Source organism: Eleutherodactylus coqui, chromosome 11 (assembly GCF_035609145.1).
Source record: "Eleutherodactylus coqui strain aEleCoq1 chromosome 11, aEleCoq1.hap1, whole genome shotgun sequence".
Taxonomy (NCBI): Eukaryota; Metazoa; Chordata; class Amphibia; order Anura; family Eleutherodactylidae; genus Eleutherodactylus; species Eleutherodactylus coqui.
In genome coordinates, this window is record NC_089847.1 from 15,608,589 (window position 1) to 15,628,861 (window position 20,273).

Sequence of the window (20,273 nt, forward strand, 5' to 3'; positions counted from 1 at the left end):
GGCCTCCTGGTGACTGATAGACTTATGGTTGGTTTTAGGGATGTTATAGAGGGGATACCCCTGCTTGGGACCCTATTTATGTGCTAAAACGAAGAGCTGCTCTTGTGAACAGCCTCACATTATGTGAATGTAATGGTACATGCGTAAAACAATGTTTGGTTGGCTGTGGCTTTTCTAGGAATTTATAGCTGCACGCTAGGGGTGAGAAAGATCCGACATGGTGATTAGATGGCTTCTTTTTTTAAATGAGAACACCCCCTTAACTAAAATAAAAAGTGAAAGTACTGCATGAGCAGGGATAATGGGATATTTCCTAGAAAGGTAACTGGAATGCACAGTATGGTTTTCTATAGAAGAATGATTTCCTTGATATGACTGCCATCTAGAGGTAAATATGTGTAGCACACAGAAGGGATACATTTGCACAGTTAGTTACCACAGCCTTTAAAGCTCAAGGACATGAATGTATTATGTCTATGTACGAGCTCCGAGCTGTACAAAGAATTGTATGGCACCAATGGAATTCTATAAGGCCACATAAGGTTGTTTTTGTTAGCTTCCTACTGAATCGGATAGAGAAAAAACATGCAATATTCAATTACTATAGTATGGCAATAACAGTGGATGGACAGACGTGCCATGCTGTGGTTCGCCATCTGAGGCCTTAATAGCAGCAGCCATCTGTGCACATCTAGAGTAAATGTCATTAACAGTATATAAATTAGGGCACACAGAACGCCTTATTGCAAATACAATAACATTGCTGGGCTACAGTATGTGGTGTTTTAAAGGGACACCATGAATGGAATATTGCATGAGATACCTGTTCATTATCTGGGGTAAGGTAGCGGGTGTCTGGTCTGTACGTGGCGGGGGTGAGGAGCTCACTACATCTTTATCTTTTCTCGAAGGTCTGCAGAGGTCTGCTTCTTTTTTTTTTTGTTAAAAAATGTAATTGTAGACACATAACTGACATATAAGAGGCTGTTCACATCTCATTTCTTCTTACATACCCAAGTTTCATCCCGGGGTTATAGCTGAATCCCCGAAAACGGAGTTCAGATGAATCCCTGGGATGGAACTATAGTCTTCCCTTCAAAGGAAGACCAGTAATGCTTAATTAGAGTTCATTTCTGCCATTTACGCCAGAGAGAATAATTTGGGCAGAAAGCAATGGTTCTGGCCCATGGTTAAATCTGAATCCAGTCATAACACCGATCTGGATCCCAAGAATGGAAAATAAAACAAGATGCGAATGCCTATGTACCATGTTTCCCCCAAAATAAGCCCTAGTCTGATTTGAAAGAATTTTCGGGGAGGCTTGAAATATAATCCCTACCACAAAAATATTTAAAAAATAGGAATGCATTACCTAGGAGACTCGGTCTAGGTCCCACTCTGCTCTTCAGAGCCCTGGCACGGTCCCCGCAGTCCTCAGTCACCCAAACAGGATCACTTCCTAGTTACTGGATTCATAAATCCCGCCTCCACAAAGCAATGGCTGTGATTGGTTCTTCGAGCACTTCTCAGCCAATCAATGCAGCGCTTGAAAAAACAATCACTGCCATTACATGAGTTCATTGAGCGATGAATTGATTGGCTAAGCAGCACTCAAAGAACCAATCCAAGCCATCAAGTCATGGAGGCGGTATATAAATTGGCTAAGCGGCAGCGCTCGAAGAACCAATTAATGCGACACTCGAAGAATAATGACAGACATAATTTTGTGGAGGTGGGATTTATGAATCCCGTAACAAGAAAGTGATCCTAAGTGGGTGGCCAAGGACTGCAGCAACCGCTCCAGTGCTCTGGAGAGCAAGGTAAGTAACATAAGACATCCCAGAAAATAAGACCTAGTGCCTCTTTTGGTGCAAAAATGTGTCTTATTTTTGGAAGCACAGTAGTTCTAGTGAACGCTGGCAATAGAAGATGCATTGGCGGTAAATGCAAGTGTGGTCCAAAGTCCGCCCAACAACATCAGAAAGCAAAAAGTGATGGAACAATATTGCTATAGAAATGTATATACATTCTATAATAAAACATCATGATTAGAGATGAGCGAGTAGTGCTATCTGCCCGCTCGTCTCTAAAGATTCGGCTGCTAGCGGGGAGCAGCGGGGGAGAGCGGGGAGGAACGGAGGGAAGATCCCTCTCTCCCCCCTGCTCACCGCCGCAACTCACCTGTCACCCGCGCCGGCAGCCGAATCTTTAGAGACGAGCGGGCAGATACTCGACTAAGGCACTACTCGCTCGAGTAGTTAGCCTTAGCGAGTATGCTCGCTCATCTCTAATAATGATTTTATACAGTGGCATGTGAAGTCCGTGGTAGTTGGTTGGAGGGCCTAGGTGAGCATGAAGATCAGGCCTTCTAAGCAGGAAATATACACTTTGGTTCACCTTCTAGTTACCCCTAACTAACATAGATGTAACATCCCCATTATTGCCCTGCAGAAGGTTATTGCAGTGTAGTGAGACTTCATAGCAAACAACAATGTTAACACCTTGATTATCCAGTAGCTGCTTTGCATTACAAATTGAGTTATACCCAACCATTGTTTCAGTTCATTTGTGTATTTATGCATCTTTGAGCATAATAGATCAGTTACCATCCCTAATATTACTATTCTTGTTTAATCCAAATATAGGAAATCAATAAAGAATTCACTAAAGGTATAAAAAACAAATTAACAAAATTGTTTCCCTTTATGCTTCCATGACTCTGAGCTCAGCCATGATAATCCCCGGATCATACTCACGCAAACAGACCAGAGAAAGCGTCCTGGTGGCATCATATGGCGGGATGCAGTCTGGGAATACGGGCTGCAGGACGTAGTTTGAGAACGTCAGTGCAATGACTGCGAGGCTTGTAGGGTACATGATGAGAACTGCACTCCATAGCAGCAGAAAGCTGGAAGGACAGGAAAGGAGCGAGGGTCAGGGGTCATCTGCAAGACCTTGCTCTTATGGTTGATTCACATATATAAACGTGTACCTTTCACTAACCACTTGCTCATGAAAAGGAGACTTTGGTGTGTAGAATTAAATTATATAATGCCATATTTACCTAAGATAAGTACATATAATCTACAACCCCTTGCCTCTCTGGAAGTGATGCCCTATATACATTTACATTACTGGATGTCTAATATAAATGCAATATTCTACCCAGTTATTCGAATGATCTCTTGAGAAGGGACCATGAAAACTGAACAATATTTAGCAACAGCATTATTCTCTATATAGGAATTGTTAAATGACAGATCTGTGAACAATCCCTAATTAGGAGTTTAGGAGTTAGCAATCCCATCCTGGGGCGCACGTGGCTCTCATGATGCTTGGAGTATAAACTGTGGCTTTAACAGATCTAATACTTTTCAGGCTGAAAGAATAAGAACGATTGTGAGCACAGGCACATTTTTGTGTTTGGCAAAAATAATTATTTTTTTCATCAGCAATATTAACCCTTTCCAATCCACTGGCTGACGTCTAAAGACATTCTGATTGAAGGCTGTACAGCTCCCATGTCGGAAAACATCCAGCAGGGTATTCCTACTGTAGATTACCGGCCGCTCTGTTGTCGGGGGGCCTCTCCAGCATGTCACATACCACAGTACTGGCTCTAGCCAGCAGATGGCGCCATTGTATAAAGGCAATAAGAGAAAGCCCCCTAGGAAACCCTGAATCCAAAATTGGATTGCAAAGGGTTAATTAGGAAGGTCATACTACTCTTTACTGGTGCTTGTAAGAAGGAAGTGGATGTGACAAACTTCGGCTATTTTAAAAATGAGAAAGAGGTTGTCATAGTTGATGAATCAAATAATAACATTTCAGTAGGAGTGTGGGAAGTCAAATTAGTGGCTGGATAGGTAAACTAAAGAAATAGGGCAGTATGGGTTTTATTTTGTAGTACCATAAACACATGTGCGTCAGAATGCAGATACATAATATCTGAATATAATTGCACGACTCTTGTTTATACTAATTGCATAAAAATGCAAGGTTCTTAGTGCACATTTTGATCAAAGCATGTGGGGCCATCTGCTACGTCAGGTGAACCTTATTGTACAGGTACCTAGCGGATGGGCCCACTTGAGTTGATCAACATATGTACTAAGAATCTTGCATTTTATGCAGACTTTATGAGAGCCTGCAATACCATTCTGGGCACAATGTATGGAAGTGTGTGTTTCCAGCATTATTAAAAAAAAAAAGTAAAGCCCCTATAACGTGGAAATATTGGGGAAGGTGGGGAGGAGGAGTATGAGTTGTTTCCAACCTATAGCATCAGTTCATAAATAACACTAATGTAAGTTTATTTCTTTCCAAGAAACCTCGATTATACCAAGACTGAATGAAGGAACACAGAAATGTCTTTCTTTTAGACCACGTTTTACAATGGACTAAAGAAAATCCGTAAAGTAGATAATCGCTCTTTACATCTAGAGCATTATACTATATTGAATACATATACTGCCAATGTCCAGGAGGAAAAATGGGTCTGGAGGAGTGTAATGTGAGAGCAGTGTCCCTTTTTCAGAGCCGATGACAACAACTGTGTATCATATACTGCACGGCATTACACTTCAGCACCAAGGCCAGGGCCACTGCAGTCTGTCCTCTAACCACATCTGTCCAAACATTAGCAGGTCCTTTGCTTCCTCCATCTATCTCCATGCCAAGAACAAAGTATCAACCACAAGTTACAAGCAGAGCTGTGACTTCAGTAAGTCTATTATCCAGCTCATAACCAGGGTGCTGTATTGGTGTTGAATGAAAGGAGGCTAACAATATACACTGTATGTACAACAGGATAACTTCATTGCTGATAAAAGCTGCAGTTCCTACAATTACATTATATTAGTTAAGTGTGAAATCCCCTAATGTGATTACATTGACTCCAAGAGGAGGAAGTGGGAATCTGGTTCTTATTTCATCTAGTTACTCCTCTGCTTTATTCATATCCCATAAGTGTTGCAACTTGACTTGTGGGAATGTAAGAATGTAGTGTACAATTGCACAAAGTAAGTTCATACTGATATTTCTCTAGTACTTACCCTGTTAACCCACCAAATATCTCAGTGACATATGAATAATCACCTCCTGATTTAGGAATTGTGACTCCGAGTTCTGCATAACACATGGACCCGAGGGCAGATACACCACCACCAACAACCCAGATAATTAACGCCAAGCCCACAGACCCGCTGTGTTCTAGGACACCTTTTGGAGAAATGAAGATACCGGAACCTATAATGTTACCTTCAACAGAAGAATACAGACAGAAGAGGTATATCAGACTTGAGCATTATAACAATAATGTACTCTGAATATATTAGTGTACCATGGAACTAATATACACAGTCGTGTTAAACTTTTTGTAGTATCTCATATTATTCTGCTGTTTAGGGTGTAGACAGAGGGGAAAAGACATAAGAGTAGAAGCATGGCTGTACAGGGTGATTCAAAAAAGAATGGTGCAAAACTAAAGCGGATTTCTTCGTACATGAATGGACATACACCCACCAGAATAGCATGAAGGGACAGAATAACTCTTTAAGCTTTTAATGCATCTTATATATGTTGGATGTGGGCTTTGTTGGTAACACAGCAGATGTTAAACTGGTAGTCCAGTTCTACCCATATGCATCCTGGCATATCCTCTGTTATCAGTACCAATGCAGTTGAGATCTATAGTTTTAGGCTGTCTAGTGTCACCAAAGGCCGTTCATTGAACATGTGTAAGGTGCAATAAAAACTTGAAAAGCAGATCTATCTTTAGTAAAGATGAGCGAGTATACTCGCTAAGGACAAGTGCTCGAGTGAGCATTGTCCTTAGCGAGTACCTGCCCGCTCGAAAAAAAAGGTTCGGGTGCCGGCGGGGGGCGGGGAGCAGCGAGGGAGAGCAGGGAGGAATGGAGGGGAGATCTCTCTCTCCCTCTCTCTCCCCCCTGCTCACTCCCACAACTCACCGCTCACCCGCGCCGGCACCCGAACCTTTTCTTCCGAGCGGGCAGGTACTCGCTAAGGACAATGCTCGCTCGAGCAATTGTCCTTAGCGAGTATGCTCGCTCATCTCTAATCTTTACATGTCATTCTGGCTGTTGTATGTCACTTCATATATAAAGAAATCTGCTGTATTTTTGCACAATTTTTTGAATCTTTTGACTTTTCCTTCCAGCATGCAGTGGCATTGGAGAACTTTTTGATACGGGTTCAGTTTTAGTGACTTGAATTAAAATGATAATCCTAATAAAATTTATTTAAAAATACACAACACACACTGGGCACGACACAAGCACTCATCCAAGTTGTGGTTTTGTTCCCACAATTTTGGAATTTTGGACACTCAACGTGTACTTAAGATGTTACTTTTTGTGTATAACACTTCCAAGGAGAATACTTTCTCTAATTCGTGATGGTTTATCCTGTCCAAGATGTGTTTTAGAACAGGATATCACGTAAGATCTGAAGTGTTTTTCTTCAGGTGTGGAGGAATAGTCCACCCCCTGATTTAATAAGTACTTGTGACTGTACTTCATATGCTTTAAGCTGGGACAGTCGTGTCCAACTTGGAGCAATACTCCTGCTAATCAGTACTTTTACTCTCTACGCGTTTCACCACTAGATATATGTGGATCTTCAGGAGACTCCGTACTTGAGATTTAGATATGGAGATAATCCCATACAAATTGAGTATCACTCTGAGAGAGAGAAGAGGTAAACCCTTCTAAGAGAGAGAAAAGATGAGCTCTCAGCATTCCTTTGAGATGATTGACTTAGACATTGATGCGAGATGATTTGTTTAAGACATCAATGCTGAGTGTCATATAGATGTCGGACCCTCGTTTTGTCTTCTCTAAGATCCAGTATAGATTAACTGGACTCTTTTCATAGGGAAAGAGGGCACCTTAATCGCATGATTCTGCTTGGATCTAATGAGGACCCAGATTTTTAGTCTTTTTTCTCTTTTTTCAGAGATTTGTTCCAATGCTGTTAAATGCAGTATTTGGAACAAGCTCACTTATCAGAGAAAAAAAAAGTTTTTTTAGCCTATCCTCTTGTTACTCCAGAGGAGTTTTCTGTCAAGAGACGTTTTCCCTAGTCTATCTATGCGTCGATTCAATTAGTGCACCCCTTATAACCTCTTCGAGAAAAGCTCAGAAGATAAGAGCAAGATAGAGTATAGTTCCCATCGCCTAGGGAGTCTAGCCTACCATCAAGGCGATGGGAACTATACTCTATCTTGCTCTTATCTTCTGAGCTTTTCTCGAAGAGGTTATAAGGGGTGCACTAATTGAATCGACGCATAGATAGACTAGGGAAAACTTCTCTTGACAGAAAACTCCTCTGGAGTAACAAGAGGATAGGCTAAAAAAACTTTTTTTTTCTCTGATAAATGCAGTATTTGGAACAAGCTGACTTAACAGCATTGGAACAAATCTCTTTGAAAAAAGAGAAAAAAAGACTAAAAATCTGGGTCCTCATTAGATCCAAGCTGACTCCTGCGATTGGGATATCGAACCAATCGTAGAATCATGCGATTAAGGTGCCCTCTTTCCCTACGAAAAGAGTCCAGTTAATCTATACTGGATCTTAGAGAAGACAAAACGAGGGTCCGACATCTATAGGACACTCAGCATTGATGTCTTAAACAAATCATCTCGCATCAATGTCTAAGTCAATCATCTCAAAGGAATGCTGAGAGCTCATCTTTTCTCTCTCTTAGAAGGGTTTACCTCTTCTCTCTCTCAGAGTGATACTCAATTTGTATGGGATTATCTCCATATCTAAATCTCAAGTATGGAGTCTCCTGAAGATCCACATATATCTAGTGGTGAAACGCGTAGAGAGTAAAAGTACTGATTAGCAGGAGTATTGCTCCAAGTTGGACACGACTGTCCCAGCTTGAAGCATATGAAGTACAGTCACAAGTACTTATTAAATCAGGGGGTGGACTATTCCTCCACACCTGAAGAAAAACACTTCAGATCTTACGTGATATCCTGTTCTAAAACACATCTTGGACAGGATAAACCATCACGAATTAGAGAAAGTATTCTCCTTGGAAGTGTTATACACAAAAAGTAACATCTTAAGTACACGTTGAGTGTCCAAAATTCCAAAATTGTGGGAACAAAACCACAACTTGGATGAGTGCTTGTGTCGTGCCCAGTGTGTGTTGTGTATTTTTAAATAATCCTAATAAAATGTATCATTTTAATTCAAGTCATGTCTGTGAATAGGGCTTTCTATATAATTTTGTTTGACTTAAGCTGCCCCCTCTGTGAGTTTGGGTTCAGTTTTAGAATTCAGAATTTGTGGCAACGGGCAAGTCAGTTTCTGGTGATTCTGTGTCTTTCAGTTGTTGATTATACTTTAATTGCAAGTCAGATTTATACAGAATCATAACATATGAACCATTCCTTTCCCAATCTTCCCACATAATTATAAAATGACGACTTTAAGACACAGCCCGTCACATGACAACTATAATACAATAAACACATGTCTATTACAGGTAGTACTGAAAGCTTAATTTGTCATTTTAAGACTGAGGTAACATAACCATTCTTGCAATGTGATTCCCAATTGTTTCATATTTCAGTATTAATTCAGCTATAGGGGATGTATAAAGTATAGTAAAGTTCAGACACCAGTACCTGAAGGGGTACTGGGGTGCCACCAAGAAGGACACCAGTACTATAAACAGATATAAAATCAACTGTGGTACATACTGCACAATAGTGTAACAACTGTAGGCAAACCTGTAACACCAGTATGATGCTAGACGGCAGAACTGGTCTTCACCTATGGCAGTCGCCTGGATACTATGTGTCTTCCAGTACTCAGCTACTCATAGGACTTTAGGTACGGCCAAATAGAGTAACCACTGAACAGTCGAATGAACACATATATGAAGTGAGTCTCAATACTAGTAGGTAATGCAAAAATAAGAACTCACCAGTAGATAACAGGAAATAGGTAGAAACAGTAATCAAATGATGACAAAAACATATTATGATTGCAGTCACATAATGGAGCAGAAGATTGAGTGAAGCAGGATAACAAGCTGGTATTACGTAACCCTAATCCTAGCTCTCCCTAAGGCTTCCACTGATACTGACCCTATCACCAGACACCTCTGTCCCTGAGTAACCATTTCTGGAACATTGTCTGTAGCAAACAATAATAGGGAATAAGGGCCCAGAGACAAGAAAACTAAACTGAGCAAAACTAAGCATGACAAGGCAGAAGTAAACCAGTTACAAGACCAGAAGCAAGGAATGGCCTAGAAAACCAGAGAAGCAAACAAAATATAATGTCAAGAAACAAAGCTGGGCTAGAAACAGTATACTTGAAGCATATGAGGAATAACAAGGCTAAGTTACAAACAAAATATTACAAGTAAGTAAGGAATACTGGATTTAAATGCATATACCTTACACTATAACCAGCAACAACGTTGGCAATATTTAAAGAGAGATAGTCAAACAACCTGGACAGTTGGACTGCAGCAGTATGGGCAGCTGTCTAACTCTATACAACTGCCCCAATAACAAACTAGAAGACAATCTAAATAAAAACCTGTCTACCATATAAATAAATACCTATATTTATGTATGTGTATAAATGTTATGCACTATAACTTAGGCCAGTCTCACATGACTGGATTTGAATTTCAGATTCCGTGATCATACGTGTCCGTATGGATGATCCGCGGTAAAACGCAGGCATTGAAAGGTATGCATTTTCAAATTTCCTTTCGCACTCATGGATGGCCTCCATTGATGTCAATGGAGGCGTACGACCCACAGCCTATATGCAATTAATATTGTGTATGGGTGCGTGTACCCGCGTCATCGCTAAGTGATGGCGCAGGAAATACAAACACACAAAAATAAAAACCCTGTACTGCACATGACCGCCTGCGTAACTCCGTGGTCATACACAATACAGTTAACTGCTATATACAAGGTCACCTGCCAAGCTCACAGCTGGAATCCGCTGAGGGCCTCCTACATGCGGAATCTGAGATGCTCATGTGAGCCCAGCCTTAGTCATGTGTAGTTTTGTACAATTAGGTATTGGACCCCTGTGCCAATTTTGCACCAGTGTCCAAGACCTTTCAGTCATGCATCTGGATTTGGTTTGTATGTAATCAGGTTTATGGATTGGGATTTTACTGGAAGTTCTACTACATCACATGAGGTGGGCAGGATGCTGCAGAAATGTTTTGCAATCATTACAAATACATCCAAAATATGACAACATCTTTCATAAATGGTTTTTCCTACACAGACACTACATCCCTTACACAGCACTTCTAAAGCTTAAAGTACCGCGTTTCCCCGAAAATAAGACAGTGTCTTATATTAATTTTTGTTCAAAAAGGTTTAACTTTTTCACATGTATAGCTGCCCGGACACTATTTAAATTGACTTTTTTAATTAACTGTTAGCAGGGCTTAATTTTGGAGTAGGGCTTATATTTCAAGCATCCTCAAAAAGCCTGAAAAATCATTTTGCATCCTCAAAAATTCTGGAAAATCATGCTATGTCTTATTTTCGGGGAAACAGGGTAATTTCATGCCTCTTTATGTTACTATATGTATAAATAAAACCCCTATTACTCCCTTTTTAAAAGGCCCCTGTTGCGCCATTATCGGCGAGACCCTATGCACACTTCAGTTTTGATGGGCATTTTACCATGCACAGGCTGCTTTGCATGCACAGACATCCCACGTTAAAGTCTACTATTTACTCTACTGAAGTGTCAGCAATGTTGTCAACCCAAGCTACAGTACACTGCAGACAAGGGGCTCGGAAACCCAGTCAAAGGGGGACCCCAGAATGGACACATTCCGTTACTGGAACATTAACCATGCAAATGACTTACATGGAAAGGCCAGATGCAGTCGTAGGGAACAAAGGTGGGCTAAGGAATTGTACAATCTGGTCTAATGTTCCCGTCGGATAGGAAATCTCATTTGTACTTTGCAGCCTCTTTATTATCCACCAAAGTGTTTTAGCTCTGTGGCACAGGGTCAAACTAACACCCCTGCCACGTTAAGCCCCTTCTCTTCTCCCCCCAGCAACCACCTTAAAAAGTTATGTCCTTTTAGTCCTGAGGGCTCCCTGCTTGGCATGCTGAATTACAGCCAGACATTCACGCTTGCGCTAGTGGAAAGTCAGCCAAAACCAGGAGGGATATCACTAGACATTTAACCCATTGACAGCTGTATGTGTACTACAAAAAAACATTGCAAGGGTGAATAAAAAAAAAAGAAGCTCGCATTAAATATCGCTAGTTATTAATAATCAATTTGAAAGACTATAGCCAATTACATGCAGTGAGGGACATTTACTAGCTAAATTCGTAATAATTTATGGTTCAATTTACTAAAAAAAAACTGCCTTATAAGCCTTGCATCACATTACATGTTTTAAACCCTTTCTGTGCCTTTCTCGATGAGGGGGTGTGACTTATCGAGAAAGGGGATAGGCTTCACAAGAAAGGGATGTGGCTTAGATATGACACCGTGTGTCAATATTTTTGCTCAAGCTAAGCCAACCAATAGGTGCTGTAAACTTGGACAAAAATGTCTAAGATTAATCAAAATGTATCATGCAACATGAGCACCGTCATTTGTCCCATTTTTAGACTATCCAGTTTAAGTTTACACTGTCTGATTATGAGAAAGGTTAGTAAATCTGCTCCACTATGTCTGTGAGTGTATATATGCGCAACAAAATGTATTATAATGTAAGTGCAAAAGTTAGCTTATTCCAGCATAATCCATAATACTATGTCCCCGTGCTGTTACAAGGATTTTCTAAATACAGTAGGATAAGTCTGCAATATTAAACATATCCATTCCAATGGCCGACCCTAAACGAACCTTTGAATTAAACTATATGCTCTTCATCCCTTCCCTGGAGACAAAATTGAAGAATTGGCAAAACCTACCATTGACATGGTTTGGTAGGATTAATGTATTAAAAATGGATATCCTACAAAAAATTGAAAATATTTTTCAAACGATACCGAGATACTAATTTGCAAAGCTTAACCGCTTCCCACTCCATAACGTACCGGTACATCATGGAGCGGCGGCGTATGTATGAAGAGAGGTTGCATGGCCGATTCTGACAGCGGCATTTAAATCTCCCGAACGATGTTCGGGGGTCCCGCACGCCCCCCCGCAGTGAGATCGGGGGAGCTGTGCAGGTGTCATGGCAGCCGGGGGCCTAATGAAAGGCCCCAGGGCTGCCTTACCAGACTGCCTATCAAGCCATCCCCGTGGGGTGGCTTGATAGACTGCCTGTTAAATAGCAATATGACGTAATGCTATAGCATTACGTCATACTGCAGGAGCAATCAAAGCATCGCATGTTAAAGTCCCCCAGGGGGACTTCAAAGTAAAGTAAAAAAAAAATCAATAAAGTTTTTTTAATTGTAAAAAGAAAAAAGTTATACAAGTTTAAATCACCCCCATTTTGCCATATCTATTATTAAAAAATATAAAGTATGAAATAAAAATATGTATTTGGTATTGCCGCGTCCGTAAAAGTCCGATCTATCAAAGTAGCACATTATTTTTGTGAACGTTGTCCGAAAAAAAAATAAAGAACACCAGAAATGCACTTTTTTAGTTATCCTGTCTCCCAGAAAAAACGCAATAAAAAGCAATCAAAAAGTCGCATGTACTCCAAATTGATACTATCGGAAACTACAGGACATCCCACAAAAAATGAGCCCTTGCTCAACTACGTCGACGGAAAAATAAAAAAGTTATTGCGCGCACAAAATGACCACAGAAAATAATTGAAAAAAATTAAACGTCTTTGAAAAAAAAAAGAGTAGTATAGTAAAAAAAAACCTATACAAGTTTGGTATCATAGTAATCGTACCGACCCATAGAATAAAGTTATCATGTCGCTTTTGTTGCCGTTTGTGCGCCGTAGAAAAAAGATGCACTACAAGATGGCGAAATGTCGTTTCTTTTTTCATTTTACTCCACTTAGAATTTTTTAAAAGTTTTTCAGTACATTATATGGTACTTTAAATAGCGCCATTGAAAAATACAACTCGTCCCGCAAAAAACAAGCTATCATACAGCGATGTCGAGGAAAAAACGAAAATGGAAAAAGAAAAAGGGGCCGCGTCATTAAGGGGTTAAGAAGCTGGTGACCAAATTTGTCTGGCGCAACTCCTCACAACGCACTAGCTATAAAACTCTAACAAGACATAAGTCCGCCGCCGGAGCAGGGTTACCTCACCTGGAGTTGTATCATAAGGCCACAATTGATAATTGTATCATTGATCTCTACCAACATTCCACGTCTAAGTTGTGGATGGAGGTGGAGCAGGCTCTAAACCTATTTTGGGTCAAGGGAGCATTCTGGATTCTCGGGGAGTGAAATGGATTAGGATTGGCACCTCAGCCCTTACACGCTTGGCACAAACACACCAGACCGAGTCTAGTGGTGCGGACACCAGGGCCACTCACCCCACTGGTGGGAAACCCAGAAGTATTGTCCACAATATTGCATACCTACATCACCTTTATGCCAGGGAAGGAGTTACCCTATGTATGGGAGGTCATGGGCCACGGGGTATGAGAACTCTCACAGACTTAAAGGGAGAACACAGATTGCCAGGGAGATCCTGGTTACTATACTTCCAGTTACATAGCTACATCACTGTTCTTGCCCCACTGTATGATCTAACACAGAGGCGTAACTTGAAGCTCCTGGGCCCCCATGCAAAACCTGTAACAGTGCCCCCAACTTAATGCTTTATTCATAGTACTGGGCTCTCTCTGGGGAGATGAAAGGCCTTATGAGCCCCCTAAAGCTCCTGGGCCCTGGTGCAAACGCATCCCTTGCATCCCCTATATTTACGCCCCTGATCCAACAGCAGAACTTACACCATTTGAATGACTATGCACAGTGAAGGAGGCACCCTATATATGTGATCTCTCCAGTGTATGCGATCCTGTTGGGGGAGCGGAGAAGAAGTTCACACCTAACTGGATCCAAAAGTGGGAGGAGGCCTTGGGGAGACCTGTTCTAAATCCTATGCCCTCACGCACAAAATTAATGTATGACTTAGGCTTCAGGGACTCAACTTCAAAATAATCTCACAGTGGTACAGAACCCCAGTCAGATTGCACAAGATATATCCTTCTGGCAATGTTGGAGGTGTGTGTCTGACAAGGGTTCCATGCTGCACATATGGTGGGACTGTCCCATCATAGCCCTCCTGTGGCAGGATGTATCCCGACTATACTGAGCTATATGTGTATCCCCGTTTCATTTCACACCGGAGCCGGCGCTCCTGTCTATCCCTCCTGGTACGATATGTCAACTCACACAAGGCCTGCTCCGACACTCTATTATGGCAATGAGACATTAATCCTGAGAATAGTATGGGTGGAGGCAATGGACTTCTCGGGATACATGGAGGAACTCAAATGCAGCGATCATGAAACTGAATGCCCAAAATGTCATGCTACCTGGGCTGTACGGGTGGGGTTCCGGGATTCCTCCTCTCTCACATCTTGGCTGAGGAATGGTACAGTCTCATGAGAAATAAACCAAGTGGCTTTATATGGAAATTTAGAGAAAGCCCTATAAATGAGTAAGGTCTATGATACCAGGGTACCTCCCCCCCTAAAACTCCCCCTTTTCTCTTTTCTTCCTCTTTTCTTTTTCTCTTCTCACCTTCCTTAGCTCTTTTATCTGCTTTGCGATTGAATAAGTATCTGGAAGGGGATAGTGTTGAGTCCGCTGGGCGTTGTCCGGGGAGTCCTCACAGCTCAGTGGCTGGGGAGCTGGCCGGATGGGTGTTCATTGTGCACAGCATAGGAAAGCGGTGAAATGTTTATTGTTTGTTTTTATACATATAGGAAAGTTAAACATTTACTGTAATGAAAGACGACAACAAATCCAGTAACGTTCTTCTGTTAATGCACACAGTTTAATTCAATATCATATATTTCAATTCAGACTGTAATTTCTCCATGAAAGTAACTAAAATCCTTTTGAACATAATCCATAATGCTATGTACAAGAAGATGTCTACTTACACCAGGTTTACATATATACAGACTGGCCATGACATTAAAACCATCTAATATTCCATGGAGCGTTGGCAGCATTGCTGCAATTTCATATCGAAAGGCAGTCATCAAGTCACTATCGCGAAAATGTCCTTCAAAATGTTACACAGAGCCTCCCTAGTCCCGGCTGGAAATCACAAATTCTGCACGGTTACATCCCCTGATTGCTTTAGAAGATACAACACCGTGAGAACAACTTTACACATATGGTGGACATGCCCTACAGCACAGTCCTTCTGGAAGCAGGTGGCGAGGATCATAACTAGAGTGATAGGCAAAATGTTTCCCCTATCTCCTACGCCATGCCTGCTGGCTACCAAACCTATAGGATACAATAACCAGCAGCATAAATTGTCTCAGTATATCTGCATGGTGGCCAGAATATATTTGGTCTCACAATGGTTATCAGCTTCCCTACATATTAGACCAGTCATTGACAGGATCTCCAAGATAATGCTGTATGAAAACCTTTCAGCAATGAGGGATGATACAATGGAAAGGTTCCTCAGAACCTGGTCTCCATGGTCCAGTTATCTCGACCTGCTGGGACCCTCAAGATAGATTGATAGGAGGGAAAGTGAAAGAGGGGACTCCCAGATGGTTTAGATACCAACTACTATTAACCATTTATATACTGATACTTGTAGCTTAACGTGGATGACCTATATAACTGTTATTGTTGTTATATGATTAGATATGCTATTACCGTGTCTCCCTGAAAATAAGCCCTACCCCGATAATAAGGCCCACAACGATTTTTTTGGGGGGAAGGAGGGGCTTGAAATATAAGTCCTCCCTCAAACTTAAGCCCTAGCTACATTACATAAAAAAACAGCAATACTCACCTAGCAGTCAGTGGCTGAGTCCCTCGTGCTGGTCTCCGCGCTGCGCCAGGTTGCTGTGTCCTCAGTGTTGACACAGCACTCTCTTTCTGGTGCCGGGGGTTTGAATACCCCGCCTCCAGCAAGCGAGGTGTAATTGGATTGAGCACCGGCATGACATTACTGAATGGATGTGATTGATTCATTGAGCACCGGCTCTGATTAGCTGACAAAGAGGTGCTCATGATCCAATCACAGCACTCACTTTCTGGAGGCGGGGTATTCAAAGCCTCGTCACCAGAAAGAGAGCGATATGTCAGCACAGAGGACACGAAAGCCTGCCGCAGCGCCGGGGACCAGCGTGAGTGCCCAGACGCCACAGTCCAGGTGAGTCTAAGATCCCTCCGAAAATGAGACACTGTGCCTCTTTTGGGGCAAAAATTAATATAAGACGGTGTCTTATTTTTGGGGAAATCCAGTATTTATATTTTTGCTATACCCCCCCTGTGGTGGAATCACCAGCATAAAAGGCATCACTGGTTGTCTTTCATTGGACCACTTTTAGTAGGTACTAACCACCGTATACCGAGAACAGCCCACAAGAACTGCCATTCTGGAGATGCTTTGACCCAGTCATTTAGCCATGACAATTTGGCCCACATCACAGTTGCTCAGATCCTTACATTTGCCTGTTTTTCCTGCTTCCAACACATTAACTTCAAGAACTGATGGTCACCAATTGGGACTCATCCACCTAAGTCTAGAAATAGCTTTCTTGGGAGACAAAATCCTACAGAAATCTGCCCATGGTAATCTGCAGGGAGAGATTGGGAACTTAAAAATGGTCCTGGAAAAAAAATCTAAAAGTAGCCAATTTACTAGCAGAAGGGCCTAACACAAGTATTACTTGATGTTGGATCTGTGCGTTGAGAGATCATCCATTTGTTGCTTGTCTCCCTGTACCTGGATGAGCTGAGAACAGTGCACAATTGTATCAGCTCAACTATGTGTGGCGTCAGAAGCAGATGGGGGATGTTTGACTTAGAAGAGACACCAAAGCCATCTGATGATGGCAAGTATGGTAGCACAACCTCCATGCTAAGCAGCCACACTGCCTTCTATAATAAAAGTCAGTACTCTAATCAGCAGCTCTCCCTGCTGAGCCATCCAGTCCTTTGAACAGTTCCCCTGCATACCTTTTCCTTGTTCCCAGTCCCTGTTCTAACTCCGCCTGGTTCCAGATTAGGCTCAGTTTAAAAGCTTGGCCCTGCCTCTCCCTCAGTGCATAATTATTGTGCTCTACAGCTTTAGTCAGGTAGTTAGTCAAGCTCCACTACTAACCTGCTCCTCTACAAACAACAGAGACCTACTGTTACCGATTCCTTGCTCTCTCCTGACTACTCTCTGGACCTGCACAGCTACTACACCCCAGTGCCTGAAATGTGCTTGCATATATAGGAAATGTTTTACGGCCTATTAATTATGAGGGTTTAAAGTTCTGCACATAAAACATGTTTAATCTCCATAGCATTTTTCACTACCCCTCCCATGAAATGCATCAGCAGTTTTCTGGATATTAAATCAGTATTGGTGATATAAGCTCCGTCTTCATTCCCCAAATGACTTAGTGCCTGTATTATAGCGGCTGCTCTCCCAGACTCTGACTTGTGCATGTAACAACATGAACCATCATTGTGTGCAGTAAGTCTGACATTCCTCAAAGGCTTTTAACTGAGCTTAGGACCTATAAGCGGATTATGTCATGTACAACTGTACAGGTTGCTAAATGAATCTGATCGTCACTCATGCTTCATGATTGTATAGTAAAGACACCACAGTGCCCTGAATTGTGCACGTGGAAGCGAGATGATTAAGAAACAGAAACTTGGTGTGTAGTAGGGGCTTAGGCCTCAAATACAACACAAATTACTACTCTCAGCTTTTATGGTAAATCTTTCCACATTCCTGTAGATTTGGGTTTTTAGCCATCAGTCTATGATATACTTTTTAACGCTCTCACAGGAACTTGGACGCATTGTGAGCCATATCAAAACATTTGCAGAATACAGAAGGAAACAGTCAATTAAAAGATGAACAAAAAGTATATAACAAAAAGTTTGAAAAGACCGGATTATAACTGAGTGATGCGTAGAGGTGATGCATTCATAACAAAAACTCAATTTTTTCCCCCGCGCAGAAATACGCGTGGATCGCCGCTCGTCTGACTAAGCCCTAATTCAGTAGAAGAGGGGATTAAGAGACTGACACAGTATATCTCAGGGAAGTAATAGTATGGTATTGCACTGCATCTGACCTGTCAGAGCCATGTTTTTCATAACCCCTGGGGACCGTCTGCAATGGAGCGTTGCCTGGTCTATAAGTTTCTCTATACCAACTCTGTAGTCTGCACTAAGAGCAAACCTTATTCCTCTAGATTCAACTTCATTCTTAATTCAATTCTGCACTTTGACCAATCTCTACTTGTAAGAAGGATCATTTGACAATAAGTTGATCACAAAGTGTTTTCCTGCTGGGACCCCAAACAATCAGCCCTAACCTGTGGGGAGATCTGGCAGTAAGTATTCAATTTCCCTGCTGTGCTGCCACGGGGAAAATGAAGCATTACACAGTGCCCATTCATATCAATGGATTGTCTATAATGCAAGATAGGATGGTTTCTCCAGAGTGATACACACTTGGTAACTGCTCTCCCCTCGGGTCAAGAGATGAGGTTTCTGAGAGGACCCTCTTTAGTTACTCAGAAATCCTTTAATAGGCTGCATAAAAATGGTGCTTCTAAAGTCGAAAACCCCCTTAAGTACTACTAAGGAGTTACAGTATGTGTCCAGGATTTGCTTAGTGCTATATAGGTGATATTATTAATGCCAGTGGATAAGGAGCTGCCACAGGCGCTGTCTATTTCATTTAAATCATAATTGATTGAAAGTACTTGAGAACAGGCATTGGAAAACGCTGCCATAGCTATTTGAAGCGTTGAGCGAACTTTTGAAAAGTTCGCTAAACTTTGGCAAAAAGTTGGGTTGTGTCTGAATTAGGCTGAACCAAACCAGAACTGCACCAATATCCCTAAGGCTGCATTCCCACGAACGTATATCGGCTCGGTTTTCACGCCGAGCCGATATACGTCGTCCTCATGTGCAGGGGAGGGGGGGGGGTTGGATGGAAGAGCCAGGAGCAGGAACTGAACTCCCGCCCCCTCTCTACCTCCTCTCCGCCCCTCTGCACTATTTGCAATGAGGAGAGCTGGACGGGGGTGGGGCTAATTCTCGAAACTTAGCCCCGCCCTATCCCGCCTCCTTTCATTGCAAATAGTGCAGAGGGGCGGAGAGGAGGTAGAGAGGGGGCGGGAGTTCAGTTCCTGCTCTTGGCTCTTCCATCCTCCCCCCCCCTGCACATGAGGACGACATATATCGGCTCGGCGTGAAAGCCGAGCCGATATACATTCGTGGGAATGCAGCCCACAACTGGTGTGTAAGGGTGCTTTCACAACTAAGTCTGTCCCTCAGTCTTTGTTTTCCGTTTTTTAAATAAAAAAACTGAAGCAAACTGGAGAGCAATACACTTTTTTGCTCTCTTTGGGTTCAGTTTGACTCAGTTCAGAACTAAAAGCAAACGGAACGGAAAAAAAGCGCAGGCTGCAATGTTATTGTTCCCATCCAACAAAAAACAGAAAGTGAATGGAAAGCACCTTTCTGTTTTGTTTTTTACGTTGAAGTCAATGACAGAAGGGCTTCTCTCTGTCTTTAGTGTTGAATGGATGCTTTTCATCAGTACACTGCAAAGCAAAGCAATAGGTGACCTTAGAGGGAAAGGGGGGGTAAGGGGGAGGGTAAGGGGGAGGGAAAGGGAGGGAAAGGGGGAGGGAAAGGGAGGGAAAGGGGGAGGGAAAGGGAGGGAAAGGGGGAGGGAAAGGGAGGGAAAGGGAGGGTAAGGGGGAGGGAAGAGCAGCCAAGGGAAGAGGAAGGGGAGGGAGAAGCCCAGCCACCACCCACCAGCCAGGAGTGTGTATTGTGTGCATTGTGCTGGCTTGGAGTAAGAGCTCTGGCAGACCTCCCAGAGTGAAACTTGTGGACTGTGCAATGACCTGCACCTCAAAAAAGGTATTTGCATGCATGCATCAGTTCTATTTCAGTTTGTAATTTGTGCGCATTCAGTTAAAAGTGATCAATTTTAAAAGGACTCCAAACACAGATGTGAAACCACCGTAACACTGTGTAAGAGCCATAAAAGTTATCTTCCTTCACCTGCTCAATAAATGCATACACTATATAAATCTAAGTATTATAAAAAAAAAAAACCCAAACAAA

At 42.1% G+C, this 20,273-nt stretch overlaps 1 protein-coding gene across 1 annotated transcript in view; it reads right to left on the minus strand.

Moving 5' to 3' along the window:
- Window positions 1-20,273, minus strand: part of SLC7A10 (solute carrier family 7 member 10) — a 72,000-nt gene that overhangs the window by 29,324 nt on the left and 22,403 nt on the right. The window contains exons 2-3 of the mRNA XM_066584184.1: window positions 5,055-5,259; window positions 2,757-2,908 (exon numbers count right to left, since the gene is read on the minus strand). Coding sequence (XP_066440281.1) covers window positions 2,757-2,908; window positions 5,055-5,259 — 357 coding nt within the window. The remainder of the gene's footprint in view (window positions 1-2,756; window positions 2,909-5,054; window positions 5,260-20,273) is intronic.